This window comes from Theropithecus gelada, chromosome 9 (assembly GCF_003255815.1).
Source record: "Theropithecus gelada isolate Dixy chromosome 9, Tgel_1.0, whole genome shotgun sequence".
NCBI classification, from domain to species: domain Eukaryota; kingdom Metazoa; phylum Chordata; class Mammalia; order Primates; family Cercopithecidae; genus Theropithecus; species Theropithecus gelada.
Window position 1 is genome coordinate 85,688,284 of NC_037677.1, and position 23,445 is coordinate 85,711,728.

Sequence of the window (23,445 nt, forward strand, 5' to 3'; positions counted from 1 at the left end):
TTGATTGGATTGAAGGATACAACGTATTGATCTTGGATGTGTCTTTGAGGGTATTGCCAAAGGAGATTCACATTTGAGTCAGTGGGCTGGGAAAAGCAGATCTAACCTTAATCTGGGTGGGCACAATCTAATCAGCTGCCAGCACGGCCAGAATAAAAAGCAGGCAGAAGAATGTGAAAAAACTAGACTGGCTTAGCCTCTCAGCCTACATCTTTCTCCCATTGTAATATCTTGTAATGTCTCCTGTTTCTTTTCTAATTGAGCTTATTTGGATCTTCTCTCTTCTTTTCTTGGTTAATCTTGCTAATGGTCTATCAATTTTACTTATCTTTGTATATATGTATATAAAGTACATATATGTGTATATGTATATATAGGTGTGTGTATATATATAAAGGGGAGTTTATATATAAATTAACATATATATTAGTTCTGTCCCTCTAGAGAAAAGGATGCTAGATTTTGTCGAATGCTTTTTCTGCCTCTATTGAGATGATCATGTGATTTTTGTTTTTAATTCTGTTTATGTGGTATATCACAATGATTGACTTGTGTACATTAAACCATCCCTGCATCTCTGGTATGAAACCCACTTGATCATGGTGGATTATCTTTTTGATATGCTGTTGGATTCAGTTAGATAGCATTTTGTTAAGAATTTTTGCATCATGTTCATCAGGGATATTGGTCTGTAGTTTTCTTTTTTTGTTATGTCCTTAGGCATTAGGGTGATACTGGCTTCATAGAATAATTTAGGGAGAATTCCTTCTTTCTCTATCTTGTGGAGTAGTGTCAATAGGATTGGTAGCAATTCATCGTTGAATGTCTAGTAGAATTTAGCTGTGAATCTATCTGGTCCTGAACTTTTTTTGTTGGTAATTTTTTTATTATCATTTCAGTCTCGCTGCTAGTTGTTGGTTTGTTCAAGGTTTCTAACTTCCTGATTTAAGCTAGGAGGATTGTATCTTTCCAAGAATTTATCCATCACCTCTAAGTTTTTTAGTTTAGGTGCATAAAGTTGTTCATAGTAGCCTTAAATGATCTTTTGTATTTCTGTGGTGTCAGTTGTAATATCTCCCGTTTCATTTCTAATTGAGCTTATTTGGATCTTCTCTCTTCTTTTCTTGGTTAACCTTGCTAATGGTCTATCAATTTTAGTTATCTTTTCAAAGAACCAGCTTTTTGTTTCATTTATCTTTTGTATTTGTTTGCTTGTTTCAGTTTCATTTAGTTCTGTTCTGGTGTTGGTTATTTCCTTTCTTCTGCTGGGTTTGAGTTTGGTTTGTTTTTGTTTCTCTAGTTCCTTGTGGTGTGACCTTAGATTGTCTATTTGTGCTCTTTTCAGACTTTTTGATGTAGGCACGTAAGGCTATGAACATTCCTCTTAGCACTGCTTTGCTGTATCCCAGAGGTTTTGATAGGTTTTGTCACTATTATTGTTCAGTTGGAAGAATTTTTTAATTTCCATCTTGGTTTCATTGTTGACCCAATGATCATTCAGGAACACGTTATTTAATTTTCATGTATTAGCATGGTTTTGGAGGTTCCTTCTGGAGTTGATTTTCAGTTTTATTCCACTGTGATCTGAGAGAATATTTGATGTAATTTCAATTTTCTTAAATTTATTGAGGCTTGTTTTGTGACCTATCATATGGTCTATCTTGGAGAAAGTTCCATGCACTGATGGATAGAATATATATTCTTCAGTTGTTGGGTAGAATGTTCTGTAAATATCTGTTAAGTCCATTTGTTTCAGGGTGTAGTTTAAATCCATTGTTTCTTTGTTGACTTTTTGTATTGATGACCTGTCTAGTGCTGTCAGCAGAGTATTAAAGTCCCCCACTGTTACTAGGTTGCTGTCAATCTCATTTCTTAGGTCTAGTAGTAATTGTTTTATAAATTTGGGAGCTCCAGTGTTAGGTGCATATATATTTAGGATTGTGATATTTTCGTGTTGGACAAGGCCTTTTATCATTATATAATGTCTCTCTTTGTCTTTTTTAACTGCTGTTGCTTTGAAGTTTGTTTTGTCTGATATAAGAAGAGCTACTTCTGCTCGCTTTTGGTGTACATTTGCATGAAATGTCTTTTTCCCTCCCTCTACCTTCCAAGGAATAAAGTTATGTGAAATATATTTTCTCCCCACAAAAGAATTAAATTAGAAACCAATAACCAAAAAATTTAAAAATTCACAAATATGTGGAAATTAAATAATGTTTATAAATTACCAATAGGTCAAAGAAAAAACCACATGGGAACTAGAAAATTAATTGAGATGGAAAAAAAAATGGAAACATGACATGCCAAAGTTATCGGAGGCAGCAAGAGTGCTCATAGGGAAAATTATACCTGTAAGTTTCTACATTTTAAAAATAGAAAGACTAGCCAGGCGTGGTAGTGTGCACCTGTAGTCCCAGCTACTTGGGAAGCTGAGGCAGGAGAATTGCTTGAACCCAGGAGGTGGAGGTTGCAGTAAGCTGAGATCGTGTCACTGCACTCCAGCCGGGGTGACAGAAAAAGACTTGGTCTCCAAAAATAAAAAAATAAAAAATAAAATAAAAGGAGAAAGACTTCAAATCAAGAACTTTACACCTTTAAAAACAAGAAAAAGAGGAGCAAACAAAAAAAGCCAGCAGAAGACAAGAAGTAATAAAAATTAGAATAGAGATAAATGAGAGAATTTAAAAAGAACAAAAAAATAGAAACTGATGAAACCAAAAGATAAATCTTTGAAAATATTAATAAAATTGAAAAATCTTGAGCTCTGTTGATCAATAAAAAAGAGAAGACTAAAATAAGTAAAATAAGAAATAAAAATGAAGATATTACAGCCAACCTTACAGAAATAAAAATGATTATAGGAGAATACAATGAACAATTTTATGACAACAAATTAGATGACCTAGATGAAATGGACGATGTTCTAGAATCATACAAACTATCAAAACTAACTCAAGAAGAAATAGAAAATCTGAATAAACCTTTAACAATTAAAGATAATGAATTAGTAATCAAAATACCCCAATAAAGAAAAGTCCAGGTTCTAATTGCTTCACTTGTGAATTCTATCAAACATTCAGAGAATAATTAACACCAAACCTTCTCAAACTACTCCAAAACATAGATGAGGAGAGAACATGTTCTAACTCAATCTAGAAAGACAGCATAATTACCCTGATACCAAAGCCAATACAGAAAACTGCAAGTCAAAATCCCTTATAAGCATAGATGTAAACATACACCACAAAATACTAAGTAACCAAATCCAGCAGCATATTAAAAGCATGATTATGCATCATGACAAAGTGGAATTTATTCCATTGTGCTTCAACCTCAATCAGATTAAATTGATAGAATAAAAGGGAAAAATCCTACACGATTATCTCCATATATACAGAGAAAGCATTTGGCAAAAATCAAACACTCTTTCTTGTCAAAAACACACAACAAATTAGGAACAGAGGGACCTTCTTCACCATGATAAGGAGCATAAAAACCCCACAGATAACATCACACTCCATGGTGAAAGACTGTAAGTGCTCTCCCTAATAATAAGACAAGGATGTCTAATCTCATCACTTCTATTCAACATTATATTTGAAGTTCCACACTATTTTATCAGTAAGAACATAAATAGGCAGTGGTTCATGCCTGTAATTCCAGCACTTTGGGAGGCCTAGGCGGGTGGATCCTCTGAGGTCAGGAGTTCAATACCAGGCTGGCCAACCTGGTGAAACCCTGTCTTTACTAAAAATACAAAAATTAGACAGATGTGGTTTGGAGCACCTGTAATCCCCAACTACTTGGGAGGCTGAGGCAGGAGAATCACTTGAACCTGTGAGGCGGAGGTTGCAGTAAGCCAAAATCACAGCATTGCACTCCAGCCTGGACAACAGAGCAAAACTCCGTCTCAAAAAAAAAAAATTAAAAAAAAAACATAAATAGATGCTCAACATCATTAGTCATTAGAAAATGCAAATCAAAATCACAATGAGATACTATTGCCCCATCAAAATAGCTATAATATTTAAATTATAATATTTTTAATAAAATGGCAGAAAAAATAAAGCCATAGAGATAGAAAGTAGATTAGTGTTCCCTACTGGAAACTATCAGGAGCAGTGAATGAGGAGTAACTGGTAAGGAGTATGGATTTTTGGGTGGGAGTGATAAAAATCCTCTGGAATTCGATAGTAGTGACAGCAACACAACTTTGTGAATATACTAACATCTACTGAGTTGGGCACGTTAAAGTAATTGAAATGGTGAATTTTAAGTTACGTAAATTGTATCTCATTTTTTTAAAAAAACATGCAAAGTATGGTCTCTGAACAAAATGGGATTAAATTAGAAATCAGTAACAGAAAGATATTTGGAAGCTCTCCAAATGTGGGAAACTAAATAACATACTTGACATGGTTATGGGACAACAAATAAAAGTGAAATTAGAAATTATTTTGAATTATATTAAAATGAAAACACAACGTAACAAAATTTTTAGGTTACAGCCAAAGCAGTACTTGTAGGAAACTTTATAGCATTAAAATATCTATATCACTAGAAAAGAAAATATTAAAGCAATGACATCAACTTTCACTCTCCTCTTAAATAGCACTTCCTGGAAGAGGACTTCCCTCTTACCCTTTGGGCAGGAACTCTCCCTAACCTCCCAGTTCTTCTCCATACATCAACCCAGTTCATGTTTTAAGAACCTACAGAAAGAAGAGCAAATTCAACTCAAAGTAAGCTGAATACAGGAAATACTATAGATGAAAATAGAAATAAGTGAAATATAAAAAGTAAATGAAAGCAAAAGCACGTTCTTTGAGAAGACCAGTAAAATTGATAAGCCTCTATTTAAAGTGATGAGAGAAAAAAGACACAACTTATCTATGCTAGGTATAGGGAGGTGAGATAAATATACATTCTACAGATACTACAAGGATAATAAGAAAATTTTATTTTTAACATTATATCCATTTTTTATTTGAAACTCTCAGAAAGCTAGGAATAAAAAGGGAATTCTTCAATCTGATGGAGGGCATGTACAAAAAAATTAGAGATAATTTCATACATAACAGTGCAACAATGAGTGTTTTTTCTCTAAGATTAAGAACAAGGCAAGGATATCCTCTCTTATGTTACTTCTATTCAATTTTTACTGTAGGTTCTAGCCTTCTAGCCAGAGCAAGAAAGCAAGAAAAAGGGAGGGGAAAAAAAGGCATCTAGATCGAAAAGGAAGAGTAAAATGTCGTTATCTGCATACACACTTTATTTGCACTACATATCCCATTTACTTCCACTCCATTCCATATCCCAACCTGTCAGAGTTTAGTTATCTTTATTCTGCAGGCTGGGATCTGGGATGGAATGGAAACTCTTCAGCCCCAAGGGCATCCTACAGACACACTGCCTCTGTACAAGGCATGTACAACCCTAGCCCACAGTTACTACAGAGGCCGGATACCACTTTAGAAGATAATCTTTATCTAAGGTTAAAACCTGCCTTAACAACGGGCTAATGAGCTTGAACCTGGAAAATCAGAGGTCAGAGAGAAATGGATAACAGGAAAGGAATTTGAATGGCAAGAGCCAGAAACAATGAAGAACCCTTGGACAGGTGAAACAATGGCAGCTGAAAGAGAGCATGACATACTGAGTGGACACATTGGAAGAGACTGGAGCAAAATGATAGGACCAACCTGGGCCCCAACTCTGGCTTTTACCATACAGCTATTTGATCTTAGGCAATTACTTTAAATTTTCCTTCTTGTCTGTGAAATAGGAATGAACACACAACGTACTTCACCTGGCTGGCTCCCTCTTGTCATTCAGGTCTCCTCTTAAACATCACTTTCTCAAAGATGCGTTCCCTTATCCCCCTTCTGCAGGAACCCTCCCCACCTCCCAGGTCCTCTCCATCATATCAAACCAGTTCATTGTTTTTCATAGTATTAACATAATCTGAAATTAATTTATGTATTTGTTTATCATCTGGGGTGGATCTTTGAGGTGAGTTAATAAAGGTATTACTTAACCAAGCAGATTGTTAGCTTTGAAAATGAGGTTGTTTTGGCCGGGCACGGTGGCTCATGCCTGTAATCCCAGCACTTTGGGAGGCCAAGGCAGGCAGATCACCTGAGATCAGGAGTTCAAGACCACCCTGGCCAATATGGCGAAACCCCATCTCTACTAAAAATAAAAAAATTAGTCGGGCGTAGTGGTGCATGTCTGTAATCCCAGCTACTTAGGAGGCTGAGGCAGGAGAATTGCTTGAACCCAGAAGGTAGAGGTTGCAGTGAGCCAAGATCATGACACTACACTCCAGCCTGGTTGACAGAGTAAGATTCCATCTAAAAAAAAAAAAAAAAAGGCAAAGAAGGTTGCTTTAAGGATAAAAAGGAATCATACGTGCAAAGCATTTAGCGCAACACCTGAGCCATAGTCAGCAATTGTTATATAATAGCCATTATTATCATTATTCTTGTTACGGTTATCATGATTATTTATTATTACACTGTAGGTGCTCATTAAGCTGTTGGTTAAATTGAAGTGCTGAGCATTATGCCAGGGAGGCAACATAGAGTAGTCTTGAGTAGACTGATGTGCTGGGCTCTGTGCTGGTAACGTGGTCAAAGCCCTCAATCAGAGCAGCCCACTAGGAGGGTCAAACCAGAAAGAAGCCCCAACCTTGGACAACCAGACCACAGCTCCTGGCTGGATGCACAACTGGCTGGCTGCTCAGCTACCAGATCTGAAACCCCCCTCTGCAGTCCCTTTCCCATACCTCTTCATTGCCCTTCAGGAGGTCTCCACCCCATCTCACCAGAATAATGCATGTTATACCTGAACTGTATACAAATTGTGTTTTGCAAACTTTTTTCATTTATGGTCCACTTTTTTCTTTCATTAATGAACACTAGTCCTTCCATCCAATCTCATAAAATCCCCATGAGCAAGTACAGTAGTGGGTTATATGGAAAAAGCTGCCTAAGGACATATGCCTTTGAATGGATTGATTCACAGTCTAGCTTCTCGTTATGAAAATATAATCTGCTCTTGTAGCAACTCACCTTTTCCTTGCAGAAAAAGGAACAAGTTCTCAAAGACAAAACTCTTCTAAGCAAACTTTGGCTCATTTTTCTATGAGATCATGAGAAGAAGATGAGACAAAGAAAAACTGAGCTCCTGAGGGGATGGCAGAGTCCAGTGATGACAAGTGATAAAGGCAGGTTCCAGAAGGATGTGCCTGGTGTGTACCATGGCTCGGCCACTTACTAGCTAAAAGATACGAGGTGAGTTTCTGAATGTCTCTGTGTCATTCATGGGTTGCTGTTAGGAATTAAATGAGTTACTAGACATAAAATGAGTTGAGAGAATCTCATACCTAGTAAGCATTTGATAAATGTCAGCCAAGAACTAAACAAAAGAACAAGGCAGCAAAAGAGACACAACTGGAAACAAACACGCAGAGACAGGAAAAATACCAAGCGGCATCAAGATGTGTCAAATGGAAAGTTAGCCCAACAGAGGAAGTCAAGATGTGTGTTAGAAAGCTGCTAGCATCAGCTGGGACCTCAAACCCTTGGGGAACACAGTGTGGCACTATAGGACCCATTACCCATAAGAGGCCTGTTAGGAAATAAGGATATGCCCTCTATAGGAAGGATAGGATTGAGGTAAAGTTTGGGCTTCCAATTAGGCTTAGGTTCAAAGTCTTTTTTATGAGACTTGAGATGTCTTTGGCAAACATTTGGAATAAACTCTGTACTCAAATTGCTATAAAATAGCACTTGCTCACCTTGGGTAATAGAAGGTCAAGATGGGGTTGGCTGGTACTAAATCATGTCAGAACACTCATTTTGTTCTTCACATTGGCCCCTAACAACCACACATAGTCAGTTTCCCTTCCTGGCCTGTGGGGCACCACAGACTCTGCCTGTGAATTAGGATGTGGCTATTCATTGTCCACTGATGTCAACCACAAAAAACCTCCTATAGTGGTTTGCGCTAAAGGGCTTCCTCCTACAATCTAAAGGCAAAAGGACACCACAGAACCCTTAGGTTTTAACCAATGTCCTCTTTACATACAAGAACCAGAAAGGTATTTAACCAGCCCGAGAAGAGGAATCTATTAGAAAGTCACGGAACCCAAAGGCAAAAAGTGTAGCAGGTTTAGGGTCGAGAACCTGGGCCTATAGAGCTTCTTCCAGAAACCAGGTCAGTGGTCTACTCCCAGAACTGCCATTCCCCTTTCCTCTCCTTCTAGGGGTATGTGTCTCTCATTTCCCCCTCCCTGAAAATCTGCTCATCCTCCTTTCATTCTATGTACAGATGGGCTTTCTTGGCATCATTATTCACACAGTACAAATGGCAGCCCCAAAACGGTCACCTGGATCTGCTGGTTTACATATCCTAAATGCCTGGAAAACAGCCTAATTCTTCCTAGGTGGATCAGATTTCCAACTATGGTACAGAAAGCTGTGGCCATGATGTGGGGATCATATAATATAACGATAGATACAGGGACCCAATCTGTGTTTGTGCGTGTGCATAATGGGGGTTGAGGAAGTTATTAAAGAAAGGGGTCTGGGTTTTGCAGGCTCCCAGACATGCATGCCTTCTTCTTCCTGAGAGGCTTTCTCCAGTAAGTCAGGAGAAACGATGAGCAAAGGATGGATTATAGACTCTGTGTATATGTGTGTGTGTGTGTGTGTGTGTGTATGAGTGTTTGTGTATGTGTGTGTGTTCATGGTAAACTAGCTTCAAAGCTAAAACTCAGAACAGGAGGTCCTAGATTAAATTGTCATCACCATCAACATTTGGTCTAATTGATGTACTATATACCACATATATTTAAAGTATACAATTTGGTAATTATTGGCATTTGTGAACACCTGTAAAACCATCCCCACAATCAAGATGTGAACATATCCCTCATTACTATGTTTTCTCAGACCCATTAGGTAATTCATGTTTGCTGCCCTTCCCTTCACCAAACAACTACTGGTCTACTTTCTGTCCCCATTAATTCATTTGCATTTTCTGGCATTTTATATGAATTGAACTATATAGTAAATAATCTTTTTTGTCTGGCTTCTTTTACTCAGCATAATTAGGACACAACCTTATTGCTGCATGTATTAATCATCTTTTTCTGTTTATTGCTGAGTCATATTCCATTGTGTGAATGCTTTTTAAAACATTTTTTAAACAAAACTTTTCAGAGTTCACAAATATTAAAAAAATATTCACACTAAGTACCCACAAAAATATGTGGCAGGGTAGATCTTAGCAAAATTGGAAATAAACACTTCACTCAAGTTGCTACAGGTGGGCAGAGCTATTTATATTGGGTTTATGCAAATGATTAGCAAAGAATATTGATTGCAGCATTTTCTAAGTAGTGTCCCATAACTGCATTCTTAATACTCAGCAAGAGCCAGTAAGTAACTTGTTCAGGGTCAAAAAGTTTATAAACAGTGGAGCCAGGATTGGAATCCAGGCAGAACTTGCAACAGTCGCCTAACTGGAATCACTGCCGCTGTTCCCTGCTGCCAGTTAACTTCTTGAACCAGATCTAATATCACTTCCTTGCTTGAAATCTGTGGACCACCCTTCCTAGTCCCTCAATTGCCCAAGTTCAGGTTTCAATGCATTTATCTGTCTATTCATTATAAATCAACAGATAACAAGAAGCTCTAACGTTTGTTTCAAAGCAATTTTACATCTCTCAAAAACCCTGGGACATAAGCAGGTGAGTTTCAATGGCTCGTGAAGAGGCAAGACAGCAAATGTTTGTTGCTGGGACCCAATCCCAGGCCCTAACTGCCTTGTTAGACATATGCCTTGAGTGTCAGACACATTTCTTCCTTGTTCATTCAGTGCTCAGAGCTTCCTGCCATGTTTCAAGAATGTCAAATTCTTTCATCTCTCTCTCTAATTTTGCAACTGCTGTTTCTTCTGCTAGGTATGCCTTTACCCTGCTTAGTGAAGACACAAAAATCCTTCATGATTTAGCTCAAATGTCCCATCTCTTTTTGAACTCCCTTAACAACCTGTTAACATCCTCCATTACAGCACTGGCCACATTAGATTAAATGCATTCGCTTGCCTGACTCTCCCAGTAGAGTGTGACCTCCTCTAGAACAGAGATTATGAGTGGTGATCATGGCCTGAGTTAGAAATCTGGGATTGACTAGTGATGGAAGATGGAGAAGAACAAGAAGGAATGTTTGAGAAATGCACGATTAATGGCAAAGGTGTGTTTCTAGTTCTTCCAGGATTCATGCAACACTGAACCAATGTTTATTAAGAACTAGGCATAGTACGAGAGGCAGAGATAAATGGTAGATAGGGCAAAAATAGTTGTGTGTTTATGTTTATGTATGTGAAGAGAGAGAGAAGAGGAGACATAGTGTGTGTGTGTACACATCTAGTACAAAGATAGCAAGTTTGTACATGTTTACATATATAGTGTGTGTACATATAATGTGTACACATATATAGTATATAGTGTGCTTATACATGTGTGCATATATACAGCATATGTACACAGGGTATAAATACATCTATGTGTACACATAATAGCATATAGGCATAGAGTTTTTGTGTATAGTGTGTACATATATAGCGCTTTTACATGTTACATGCATATGCACATATACACGGTGTATGTGAATATACATGCATACATACATTGTGTGTATCTACTAGGATGCAATGCAGTAGGACATTTATAGAGTATATTAGGAGATGGTAGGGAGGATATTAATTATAAACAATACAGGTATATTTTAGTAAAATGAGAAGCACCTTGAGGCTTGCCTCTCTATTGTGGCGAAAGAGGAGCCATTGAAGAGAGAAGAAACAGCTGGAGAATGAAAATGGAAAGGAGTTGAGAGAAACCTCACTAAAGCCAAGCAAGAACCACATTCTAAGTTGAGCTGGTTTAAAAATCAAATTCCCTCCCCCCACAAAAAAAAGAAAGAAAAAAAAAAAAGAAGAAGAAGAAGAAAGAAAGTCAAGGAAATGGAAACCCAAGGGGGAAAATGTCACTGGATTTGATAATTAGGAAATTAGTAGGCAACCCAGAGCAAAAGTTTCCGGAGGAGTGGGAGTAGAATGACTCAGAGGTAAGGAAGTAGAATCAAACAAACAGATTTCTGTCTCTTTCTAAAACTTTTGCCTTGAAAGGATGATGGGAGAAGTACCTTGTGATGGAAGCAGAACCAACAACTTGGCTTTATTTGATTCCCCAAAGATGAGAGAGCACAAGCATGTTTGTGAACAAAAGCTTTTAGCATTCTGAACTGCAGTCCTAGCACTCACATTGGGAAGCATCAGTCACTGCAAACACGACTACAGCCAGGATTTTGGATTCATCTAGCACTTTGCGTCTAGTAACTCAAAAATCCCTCACAACAACTCAGCAAGGGACGGTCTGTGATCAATAGAAAAGGAAGCTAAGGCACAGAGAGGTTAAGCAACTTATCCAAAGTCACTCAGCTGGTAAGTCCCAGAACCCAGATTACCACCCAGGTAATCTGGCTGCAGTAGTTGCGTTTGTAGCACAGGTGCAATGAAGGATGCAGAAAACACAGTTATTGACCTGCCTCCTGCTCTCCCAGTGCCTGCTTAGACTGGCCTTGATCTACCTCCCCTGGCTTTCTCCCCTACCCAGGCACAGGCTTCGGCAGCCTTGTGGAAGTGAAGTAGTGGGCCAGGGTGACACTGTTTTAGGGGTAGTAACAAAGGAGGAACAGAGGGAGGCCATTTGTTGGTGTTGCAGGGTTTGCAGCTCTCTGGCAGTTATATTATCAGAAAAGATGCACAGTATACACTACCAGACCTAAGTTTAGTAGAACTGGCTCCCACTCCTCGTATTTTGTAACCTGGAAAAATGTACTTAACCTGTGTGGGTACCAATCCTCTATCCATAACATAGGATGATGATGAGAATAATAATTATTATTATTCTACATCCCTATGGTGTTGTTGAAAGGAGCAAGTGAGAAATTGTGTGAAAGCTCACGTGCATATGAACTTTTTCTTTACTATTTTTATTAACAGGTTCTCAAGCTATCTGAAAAACTGCTCACCCTCTCCACTTCCCCAGTTCTACCTTCCAAGGCATTAAAAACTGTTAAGACATTCGATTGTGAGAAAGTGTTTCTAAATCCAAATTGTGCACTTTCCATGTGTATAATCTGACCCAAACCTAAAATTCCCTTATGCAGTGATGCAACATGATACATTTTTACAATTCTCTGAGGATAAGCTGTAATAAATTGTCATTATCCATGATTTACAGGACAGCTTTTGCGTGCCTACAGCTGCTTACAACTAATAGTTGCACCATAGACTCCACACCTGCCTGTTTATTCTTCTCTTCTTACTCCAGGCACCACGTGCATCATGATAATAATATTCTACCGTCAATGTAGCATTTTCTCCTCACATCACACTTCCTCTTTTCATGGATTTCACTTTTATAAATCAATACCATCTTTAAATCCCAGTCTGGTCCTGATACAGACAGAGGAGGAGGTAACTTCAGTCAAGAAGCTAAAGGAATACACACGTTGAAGGGAACATGGGAAAACTGGCTGTGAGGCTCCACACGCTGGGGCATTCTGCCAAATATTTGGAGGTCCTAACCATATTTCTTGGGAGTCTCATTTGGCAGACTGTGGAGACCAGATCTCTAAATGGATGTTTTACCTTTAAACATGACAGTTTGATTCAAAAATAATGAGCCAAGAATTACACACAAAGCTGCCATTCTTTATATTTTGTTGAAATTGTCTTGATTTTTAACTTTACACTATATAAACTATATTCCAAAAACAAAATTAAAATGAATAGGCAGGAGTTAGATGGGGCGCATGATGGGTGATGGATGTGTGGTTAGTAATAAGAATATTTACTGTCATCTGCAAGAACATCTGGGACACCTCCTCCTTTTCCAGATGAGGAACCAGGGATCCAGGGCCAAATTTCACTTTATCTTTCTTTTAGAAAGGGCTGTACCTGCCGCATGTGTGTTTTAATTAAGAAAACTGAATATACAAAAATTCCAGATTTCAGAAGCAATGCTTTGAGGTTCATTTGCAGTAGCTACGGATGGCTTCACGAAACAGGAGCCTCCTCAGAATCGCCTTCTGCATCTATCAGCTGCTCTAGTGTATGCAATTGACTCACCAGTTCTGCAAAGCAAGGCACACCTCCGATTCTGTTCCTCCCCCAGTCCTTTCTTACAAATAATAAAATGATTGATTGCTTAGTGTTAATCTCTTTATGAAACTTTACAGAGTAATCCTATCACTTGCCATTTATGCAGAAATCAGCTGAAACGCATTAGGAGCATTAGCATTTTTTTCCTCCATGAAATTGCTAGAGCACAACGACAAACAGACCCCCTTCTCCTGCCTCCTTTTCTCCAACAACCCCCGACAGAACACCCTACACCCAGATTCCTCTCTTTCCATGGTAAGGCTGATGGAGGCCTAGAAGCACATTTGGTATGCCCACTCCCTCTTCCCTTTTTGTCAGTCAAAATGCCAGTGAAATGGGAGTCAATACTTATTTGATTCATGTTCTTTTTTTTTAAAGCACGAATAACATTTCTTTCCAAATAAATATACAGTTCTATAAAAAATATAAAAAGGTACTATAATCTTGGTCACTGTCCAGCAGAAACATGTTTGATTGTTTTTAGAGTCAGAAGTCAACACCACCCATAAAAATACGTTCTTTAAGCCAGGTTTTAGAACACTTTGAAACATAGAAAATTCCTTATTCTACAAACAAGTCCTTTTAGAGATACTCTAAATATGCCAGTGATGAATGTCTAATTCATATCCAGGATTCAAGGCTATTGCGGTGAGCTAGACTAAGAATACCAAGAACACAAAATTGTATTGATACACAAACAGTATGTAAATTACTTTGTCACATTACAAAAATACATCAGGTTTTATCTGTGGTTTTCATCGGTTAATAAGTTAGTTGCCGTAAAAAATATCTATAGCTCAGGCGTTTCTCTTGATTCAAGTGTGAAAGGCACAGCAGTCCCACGTCTTCGGGGCACCCACCGCAGCCACATCACCGCGCTGTGACAGATGCAGTCCGCAGCGTTCCCAATATTTTGTCCCAGTGTGTAAAGTACGGAGCGAAGTTGCAGTTAAAGTGGGAGTGATGCAGGTCGTGGTGCACCACACCCCCGTACCACCCGAACGGCACCAGTCTGTGAGTGGACCAAGGAAAGTTGTAGCCGGAGTGGTCCTCCACGGACAGCCAGATGTTGACCACGTGGAAGGTCAGGGAGGTGAGCGGATGGCACCCGAGCAGCGTGACGTTCATCACGTCGAAGAAGCCCAAAGAAAACAGTTCCCAGACGCTCATATACTGCGTGGCCAGCGCGAACGAGGACGGGTTCTGGTGGTGCACCTTGTGGAAGGTGCGGTACAGCCAGGGCACTTTGTGGTGCAGCAGGTGCCACACGAAGAACTCCGTGTCGAAGAGTAGCAGGCAGAACACGATGTGGTGCAGCAGCAGGAGCAGCTCAGGGGCTTCGTGGGGCAGGAGGGCCGGCCTGCTGGCCCAATGCAGCAGCGTCACGGGGAACACAAACATCACATGCTGGTAGAGGGTCTGCCCCAGGCAGGGTAGCAGCTGCCTCGCGGACGGCGAGAAGTCGGGGTGGATCTTGTAGCGCCGCAGGGCGGGCACCCAGGAGCACAGGATGTCCAGAACCACGAAGGGCAGGCAAAAGGCCACGTATGTGGTGATGGAGAAGATGACCGGGAAGAAGGGCGACTGTATGAGGGCCTCCCAGCTCCTCAGGTGGTCCCACAGGGGCTGCAGGAACAGCTGCTCGGAGCTGCAAAGGACCTGGGGGTCGGAGGAGTTCTGGGAGCTCATGACGAGGCTGTGCAGGCAGCTGCGGCTGCTGCTCGCTTCCCACCGACTTTTCACAGGACTCGCGGCCCCGCCCCAAGTGATGTCAGCTGCCTTTCCATGCCTTTCCCGGCGATACGAAGCTTGAATAAGAAAGCAGCCCGGCAGAGTGGCGCTTGATTGCTGTAAATGTGCTCATCTATAACGGCATCTTATCGGGTTTTAAATGTGCGTGTGTGCAGTGGCACTTAGTGCTTTTCACGTAAGTTCTGATTTTTCAGTTGACTACAATTAACACACGATAATGTGTTCATGTACAGATCTACCGTGTGGAGTTTCTATGAGTTTGGCAACTCAGTTCACGTGTGTCATCACAGGTCCCAAACTAGACCGTTTCCATTGCCACCAGAAAGCGCTCCTTTGCAATCAGTGCAGAATAGTTTGTATTTTTTAATGCACACGTATAACTGCATCCATGTGCCTTCATAAAGACGCAAGCATAATCGCATTTTTAAAAACTTTAAAACGACATGCAGTCTGTAGCTCGGGTGTTTTCTGTATGCAAACCCGGTTGCGGTCTGTCCAGCGGCGATCGGGAAACAAGCCCTTCGCACAGGGAACCGCTGGTTCCCGACCGCCGGCGGTGGCGGTCAGCTCAGGAAATCAGACGGGACGGGTGGCCAGATGGGAACCTCCGCCAGCTCCAGCTTCTCCGGAGAGTTTTCCTGGCCGGCGGTCAGCAAGCTGGAGAGACCCCGCACGCAGGCTCTCCTGGAGGGGCCGCGGCCCGGCCGCTGAGCTACCCTCAGCTGCTCGTCCCGGGGCGCTAGGTCAGCGATCGGAGCCGGGAGGCACCACACAGCGGAAAGAGGGCTTCGCGGCAGCCAGGCTCCGCTTTGCCGGGTAAATGCTGGATTTAACGCCCAAATGCTGGATTTAACGCCCAGTCTGCGCCAATCTGGCTAAAAAGCCATTGTATCTCAATTTGGGGTGGGAACACTTAATTCAGCAAACCACCTGCGTTGTTCATCAAGGGAAAGAGATGTGCGTTACTGAAGCCTCCCGGGAGGCTGTTGAACCCTGCCCTTCCTCTTGTTGGCTTTGCGGGGCCAACTGGCCCTCGCCCTCCGCCTCCCTTCCTTGAGTCCACTCCGAGTCCACAGAGCCGGGCTACGGGGCTCGTCTCTATCCCCTGCGTTTCTCCGCCACCCAACTGGGGTCCTCCGGCCAGGGGCCACCCAGCACAAAGAGGTAGGTACAAGGAGAGCTCTTGGGAGACCCTGGGAACAGCACAAAAATCGTCGCGTTCAACCCAGAGTCTGACACATGACACGACACAAGGGTGCCTTAGAGGATAGACGTTTGGACACCAGCTTTGAAGCCGAGGAGCACTCCTGATTCTTGCTTAGAGTCTTGTATCTATGTGGTTGGGTCCAGCCCTTCACTCCTTGAAGCTTGCATTTTCTTATTCTCCCCGATTCCCCACAAAGGGAAATTGAGAGTATTAAATGGAAAAATAATGTCTACCGTGTAAAACCCACTTACTAGGTGCCACAGATTGGCTGAATGTTTTATTTGAATAGATTTTATCCAATCCTCAAAAGAGCTGACTTCCTCACCCTGCCGAGAAGTAGGATTATTATCACTGCTGTGGGTTTACAGGAGTAAAATCATAGGCCCTAGCACACAGAAAACACACAAAGTAATATGCATGGTATTTTAAGCTTGTACTCCACATGTTACCTAAAGAATAACTGAGAAGTTTGAAATTAAAATCAAGTAAGGTTATGTAAAGAGAAATAAAAGATATAAAGCAATCTATTATGAGGAAAGAACAAATACTACAAAAATATGGACCAAAATATGGACCTAAAACTATGATAATAGATGGTATATATGCATACATATGATATATATAATAGGCCAATTCATAATATATAATATATAGGATATAGATGCATATAATAGGCCAATTTGTAATTCAGAATCTCCTAACCGGTGTGTGTCCACTAACTGCCACTGATGGAATACTGACATTCCTTAGATGCTCATTCCCAGGAGCCCTCAGCAGTAGCCTCCAGCCCTACAGTAGCCTTTTTATTTAACCCAGTGTGCCATGAAAATGTTATTATATTCTGCTGACATATTTGCTGTTGATGAGATAAAGGTCCAGAAGCAGCGTTGAGTTTCTTGACAGCCAATGCAAAAAGGGAACGAGGTTGAATTTTTCTGATGCTGCTGCTTTGATTTCTCTATGATAGCAGAAAATAGGTATAATGTAGGCCCTTGGTTTCTTCCAATTAAACAACCTGTCCTTGCTAGGCTGTCCACCTCCACCGCACCACCACCCCCCCATCCTCTCCCTTCCCCAGTTCTGTTTTCAGTTCACTTTTAGGGCAACCCAGAAACTTTTCTTTCTCATTCCTGCTAGATGTGGTCTTGTCCTTGATGCGGTGTTTCAGAGAAGAGCGTCCTTCTCACTGCTCCAAAGGGACCATTAGAGCTCACTTTCTCAGCCTTACAATTGGGTTTCTGCTCATAAGTAAAATATCGTTCAAATTTACCCTCAACAGAAGTTAGCCCTCAAATTTCCTTTCAGCACACGTTGTCCTTTTCTTGTGGTCTCAGTTATCATGCTTGGGTGCTTTGGTTGCTCTTGCAGATTTTTTTTTTAAGTGAGTGGGATTGGCAGGTTTGCTTAATTTGGATTTAGCTGCTAGATTTGCTGTCAAGACTGTCTCCTTTGAGCCCCCAGCCCCAACCAACCCATTCATTTTCTGCTTTGGTGCATCCATCGTCTATTGCTGTTAGAATAGTGTCCATGTACTGATTACAGAAAGCTGTGAACAGTAAAACTTGAGAGCTCTGGCTTCAGCCTGCTTTGTCCAGACTCTGCCCGCTGACTTTGTGGCATTTTGAAGAATTGCAACTAAGCTTCTCTGCCATCTCTGCACTTGCAGCTGACCAGGACAGAAATTTTTGTCTAACATACAAATGCAAACATCCCAGGGGAATTGATGAATTACAGTCGTATTAGTTCTCCACTCTATATCATGTGGAATGCTGAACAATATATCAGGTAACCAAAAACAGTATCACTTAATGGACCAAAATAAAATTGAACACTATCAAGTGCTGACTAAGATGGTATCATTTCTTGAATTTGGCACACTTGCACCTTTGAACAGTTTTCATTTGCACAAGCATGTAATAGCTTGCTAGATGAATAGGTCTTTTTAGAGCACCGGGTGTACCTTCTAGGACTTCTCACAGTGCCAAGCATTGCGTCTTTTATATAATGAGTGTTCAAAAGATATTTGTGGACTCAAGATTCATTTTAAAGGATATTAGCTGTAAATTGAGGCTAAAAAATAAAATCTTTTTTTTTTTTAATTTTTCTGGAGTGCTGCTTGATGTAGTTTGGATCTACTCACCTATAAAGATGGTCTTCCCTAAAACGGTGTGTTTTCTGATTAGAACTTTGGCCCACACCATTTCTTGTCCAGTTGATGGTTTTCCGCAAAAGGGGGTGTTTTCTGACAGGTAGCATTAGAACTTTGGCCATGCCATCTCTTCTCCAGTTGATCATGGCTTCCTGCGTATCATTTTTGTATTGGCATGGTTTTTCTGGCAGGGTTGGAGGACAGGAATCCTTTATTTTCTGCTTATCACAGGAGTCAAGTCACTTTTCTGAGAGTACAACAATCAAGTCTGTGCACACTAATCACAATCTCAAAGTTATATGGCACCAACTTACCAAAAGACTGCGGACACTGCTCCCCTTCCCCCAGCAAATAGAACATGTAGGTAACAAAGCCTGTCACCAATCACATCATCCCTTTTTTAAAATGATCTTTATGATTTCTTTTTCTTTCTCAAATTAGGTAAAGCCATGTGGGCATCTGTCTAACCAAAACTGTTCCTGGATATTAGAGATGTATAGTGTTGTGTAACAGGGAAGACTCACAGAGGTGGAATGATCTCGAATATCAAAATCTAATCCTTCATTTTAAGGACTAAAGATTAAAAATTCAGTCTTGGAAAAGTCAAGACAAGACTAACTAGGGTTAAAAAGCAAGTCACAGCCAAACTGAGCAGAAAAGGGCCAGTGTTGGTTCCAAGGTATCTCTTCAGGAGGAGTTTGGTGTTGGAAGGGGTCATTGAAGCTGCTTTTGTGTGACATCTTACAAAAGACTCAGAAAACATTAATTAGTCATGCCAAAAACAATAGGAGATGCTGATGAAGAACGTGGGGATGTCAGCTTCCTCCAGACACTCCCTTGATGCTCCTATTAGTCCAAATACTGGTGCATATTTGGTTTTAAACACTTCATATTTTGATCCACTTACATGTCACATATAACTGGGCGCTTCTACTCACTCATACTGGTGAAACTCTCACCAACCTCTCTGAAACGTTTAAGGCATATAAAATCATCCCCATTAAAAAGGCATTCCCTTGCCTGTAGAGAAACAAATACTCGCCTCACCCATCAAAGGGGTTATTGCAAATATCAAAGCCTTATGAAAAGGCTTTGAAACCCCTCAAGGCGCAATGCAAAATACAAAGTATTATTTTTATTAATGCTAAGACAATTTGACAGAGAAAGAGTTTGGCTTACTTAATTTGGAATTGAACTTGAAATCTGCACCTAGCACAACATAATGAAGTACTGGTTGAGTAACTTTTTAAAAATCAGAATTACTATTCAAAGGTGACTTTTAGTGTCACAACATATCAGGGTGACTTATCTTTTGAAAATCTCTTAATACATTAAAAACTAAATGACAAGAGATCAAATTACAGTATATTTTTAATGTTTACATTTAACAGATTAACACCTTTAATACCCACAAACACAAAATAATCATTATTTGGGGATGTCACTAGTCTAAATTTCAGTCCTATATAAGTGTGAGGCCTGAGTTAAAACCTTTTCCTGCCATCCATCCCCCAACCACATCTGAAGTTCTGATCACTCATTTACCTATTAGGCAAATTTTCATTTTCAGTTTACATTTGAGGGGCAGCTATTCCTTGAGAAGGTTTGCCAGATGTTATCCACTAGGCAATAGTTAATTATACTCCTGAACAGAAATAATACTACCATGGCTGGCCATCAAATTACCGACCCGCTCATAAAGCAACAAAGTCCTCTACCTTCCCTAGAGGAAGAACGCTGGAGAAAATCTTAGAAAAAGTAGTGAGGGAAGGGAGCGTGGGAAGATTTGCAAGCAAAGCCAAGAGTGCCCTCTTGTGGCAAACAAAAAAATGATTTTTAAAAATCACTAGTTACTTGGTAGCCCTTCATTTCCCAGAGTAAACACATTACCTTAGAGAACAGTTCCAAGTCCTGCCACCAGAGAAAGGGGAGAACCAGATGGCTATTAAATAAAAGAGAAAAAACATACACACAATTCTTTGGGCCTATAAGGCTCACTCAATTTTATTGAAAAGTTTAAGTAAGACTTTAAAAGTTACAAAGTAGTATTCTGCCTGCCTGTATTAGCCAATAACAAGCACTGTATTGTTACTGCAGCCAAAGTAACTGTATCAGAAAAACATTAATTGTCATTTTGTCCACTGGACATTATTGTAAGGAAACGATGCTGCAAGAAAAGCAGACAAATATGGACTTCCCAACATAGAGACGTGAAGCAGGCATATTAAAAATAAGGACACATATAAAACTAAGACACAAAATGAATCCCTGAGCTGAGCTTTCATCTGAAAACATCACGTTCACACTTCATTTGGGTGAAAATGAACTAGGACACTTCTCATGGGCAACCACGGGGCTTTGGTTTCACACAGATGTGATCAGTAATGACAGTAGCTGGCTCCAAGAGTACATTAATCTCAGAAAAAATAGTGGTATAGTCTCCACAGGGATTTGCTTCTCAGATAAGTAGAATTATGGCCTGCCATGAAATTGAGAGTTCATGAACATAGATGGTTGAGTGTATCGGTCTTCAAGCATTTAAAACATAGTTTTTTGGTTTTTTATCAGTGCAATTTGTTTTTGAAGACTCCAGAAAACTATTTCATTTAACCTGAGCAATTAAAACATGTGTCAAATCACAGCTGTCACAGTTAGGTTTCATAAAATTAATTGTAGAATCCTTATTACTGGCACAGCTGTGATATTTCTGGATTTGACTATGCACCTACTGCAGGAAAACATAATAATATGTCATTTAGATCTCTAACTACAAGACCATTAGACTAGAGCACTCTTTAAGGCAAGGACATGAAAACTGCATAATTTTATACCTAGCTCAAGTCAGTGACAGATTTACCAATAACACAATTTTAAAATTCCAACACTTGTATTACTTTGTCCTATGAAGGGCAAAAAGTCAATATAGTATATTTTAAATTTTTAAAATAGAATGGATATAATGACCTTTTCATACATCAATGATATTTAAAAGACTTAAAGAGACAATACTATGGTTGAGACACTGGCTTCCTATTCCAGTCCTAATCAAAGAAAAAATAGCTAGTATGTGTCTAATTGTAACTAGAGAGAACTGGGCATCTTCAAAGTTATCATTTTCTTGGATATAAAAATACAAAAGGCCTGGGAAAGAAAAACGAATGTTTTACAGAAATTAAGCAAACACATTTTCACATGACATAATCATTGACTTGGTGGTACGCAGCTCACATTCAGCTTTCACTGATATTTTCTCATTAGATTAATAATTTTATTATAAAGCCTCCAAGGGGCATCCAGGCCCCAGATGAAGTCAAGATGCTCCCACTCCGGAATGCTCTCATGGAACACCAAGTTGGTGATCTGAGTCAGTAAGATATTGATGTCGTAGACATCCGCAAGCCAGTCATGACCCCCACTCCAGACTGCAGTCGGCACAAGCATGTCCTTCACATTGTATGTGGGAGGGTAGCTCTACAATGAAAAGGAACCACAGAAAGCCTCGTTGTTGTTGTTTTAATTTTCAAAATCACAATAAGCACAATCTCCATTAAACATTGTCTAATAAGTTTGACTAAGAATAACAAACTAAATTTTTAAAATCCCTTTGAGTATCTTTTCAAGTTACCATCACCAGCACAAAAAAAGAAATCTAACCCCAAATGAAAGAATGCTAATTATAATCGCCACTAGCTGTGGAGCTGCTACCCTAGGCTGGGCACCAAAATGAATGTTTAATCTCCGGCAAGGAAGGTGTTGTACTCCATAGGTAGTAGACGCAAGGCAACAGAACCAAGTGGCTGGAAAGAGTTTGGAGTCATGCCCTCCTACTTCCTCCCTTTGGGTGTAAGACAAGTCACAGAAATTCTCTAAGCCTCATTGTCCTCATGTTTAAGTCAGAGATAATCATGTTTATGTCACAGAGATGTTCTGGGAATTAAATTTAAAAAACAGAGCAAAGTGTCTCACACTTCCGTGTATTTAGCGTGCTCAAAAATGCTAATTTTATTAGTACAGGGAAGAAGAGGCTTAAGCAATGTAATCTGGCCAAGGCCCCACAGCTACCAGATAACAGACCTAGTACTATCTGACTCTACAGGCTGTGTTCGTGATTACTCTGAATAATGCATAACAGTGATGATTCTTATTTAGAGCTGGGGACAAGACAGAGAGGAGGCCCAGCCCACAATATCAGCTACAAGCTAGGATTGTTCTGAATGGACTGATGAAAAACAAACACTAGTCAACTCCCCCCAAACATTTCCCACAGCACCCGAGCCTAGCCAGAATCCTGATAGGCCAGGCTGGCTTTCTTGATGAGTTTTCAGGGCCCCCTTTAATGAAAAGACCAAAAACTTTACCTGGTTGTAATGAAAATAATTCTTGGCACTGCTTCCCCAGTCAAAAGCTTGAAACTTTTGGAATTTAACAGCCTAAAAAGAAGATAATTTAGGAAAGAATTATCTGACACCGAAGTTAGAGATAACATCCGAGGTTGCTGGAGCTAGCCACGACCTCGGAAATCAACTTTATACCAATATCCAGATTTACTCTTGATTTCCAAGGCGTTATTTTAAATGAAATGGCATGGTTTTGTTCTGCTTGACTGAATGACTCAATTTCTCACTGTATGGTTGTTAAGCAGCCACCACCTGACACAAGAAAGCAGCTATGCACATATGCTGTCAATTATACTAGATCAACAGTTGCTCCTGCTAGGGGAACTTTAGGCTGACATTTTCTGCTGAAATTTGCATCCTAAGCTTTTTCAAAGAGTTAGTGATTTTACTTGAGAAATATAGGTAGACAGATAGATACAGATCTACATACATACATCTATATATACATATATATAGAGAGAGAGATGGATATATAGAGATAAAATAATTGTAATATACAATTGGCCCTCCATATCCACAGTTTTGCATCTGTGGATTCAACCAAGTGATATTTTGCAGATTGAAAATATTTGGAAAAAACAATAAAAGGTAACAATAAAACAATAAAAAATACAAATTTTAAAACACAGTATAACACCTACTTACATAGCATTTACATTGTATTAAGCATCATAAGTAATCTAGAGATGATTTAAAGCACATGA

General features: G+C 39.9%; 2 protein-coding genes across 5 annotated transcripts in view; both read right to left on the bottom strand.

Annotated features, from left to right (window-relative positions):
* Window positions 1-13,577: 13,577 nt before the first annotated feature.
* On the bottom strand, window positions 13,578-14,945 carry CH25H (cholesterol 25-hydroxylase). Its single transcript, XM_025397288.1, has one exon. It carries the CDS (start codon window positions 14,923-14,925, stop codon window positions 14,107-14,109), a length of 819 nt encoding a protein of 272 aa, XP_025253073.1. The 5' UTR covers window positions 14,926-14,945; the 3' UTR covers window positions 13,578-14,106.
* Window positions 14,946-20,319: 5,374 nt separating this feature from the next.
* The window catches only part of LIPA (lipase A, lysosomal acid type), a 114,427-nt gene continuing 111,301 nt past the window's right edge, over window positions 20,320-23,445 (bottom strand). For 3 of the 4 annotated variants that reach the window (XM_025396455.1, XM_025396453.1, XM_025396454.1), the window contains 2 exons: window positions 22,703-22,774; window positions 20,320-21,815 (listed from right to left, as the gene is read on the bottom strand). In XM_025396455.1, coding sequence (XP_025252240.1) covers window positions 21,582-21,815; window positions 22,703-22,774 — 306 coding nt within the window. In that variant the 3' untranslated portion in view covers window positions 20,320-21,581. The remainder of the gene's footprint in view (window positions 21,816-22,702; window positions 22,775-23,445) is intronic. The other variant, XM_025396452.1, reaches the window with a different exon arrangement.

Excerpts from the sequence above, each read along its gene's own strand:
- CH25H (XM_025397288.1), bottom strand. The coding sequence starts at position 14,925 with ATGAGCTCCCAGAACTCCTCCGACCCCCAGGTCCTTTGCAGCTCCGAG.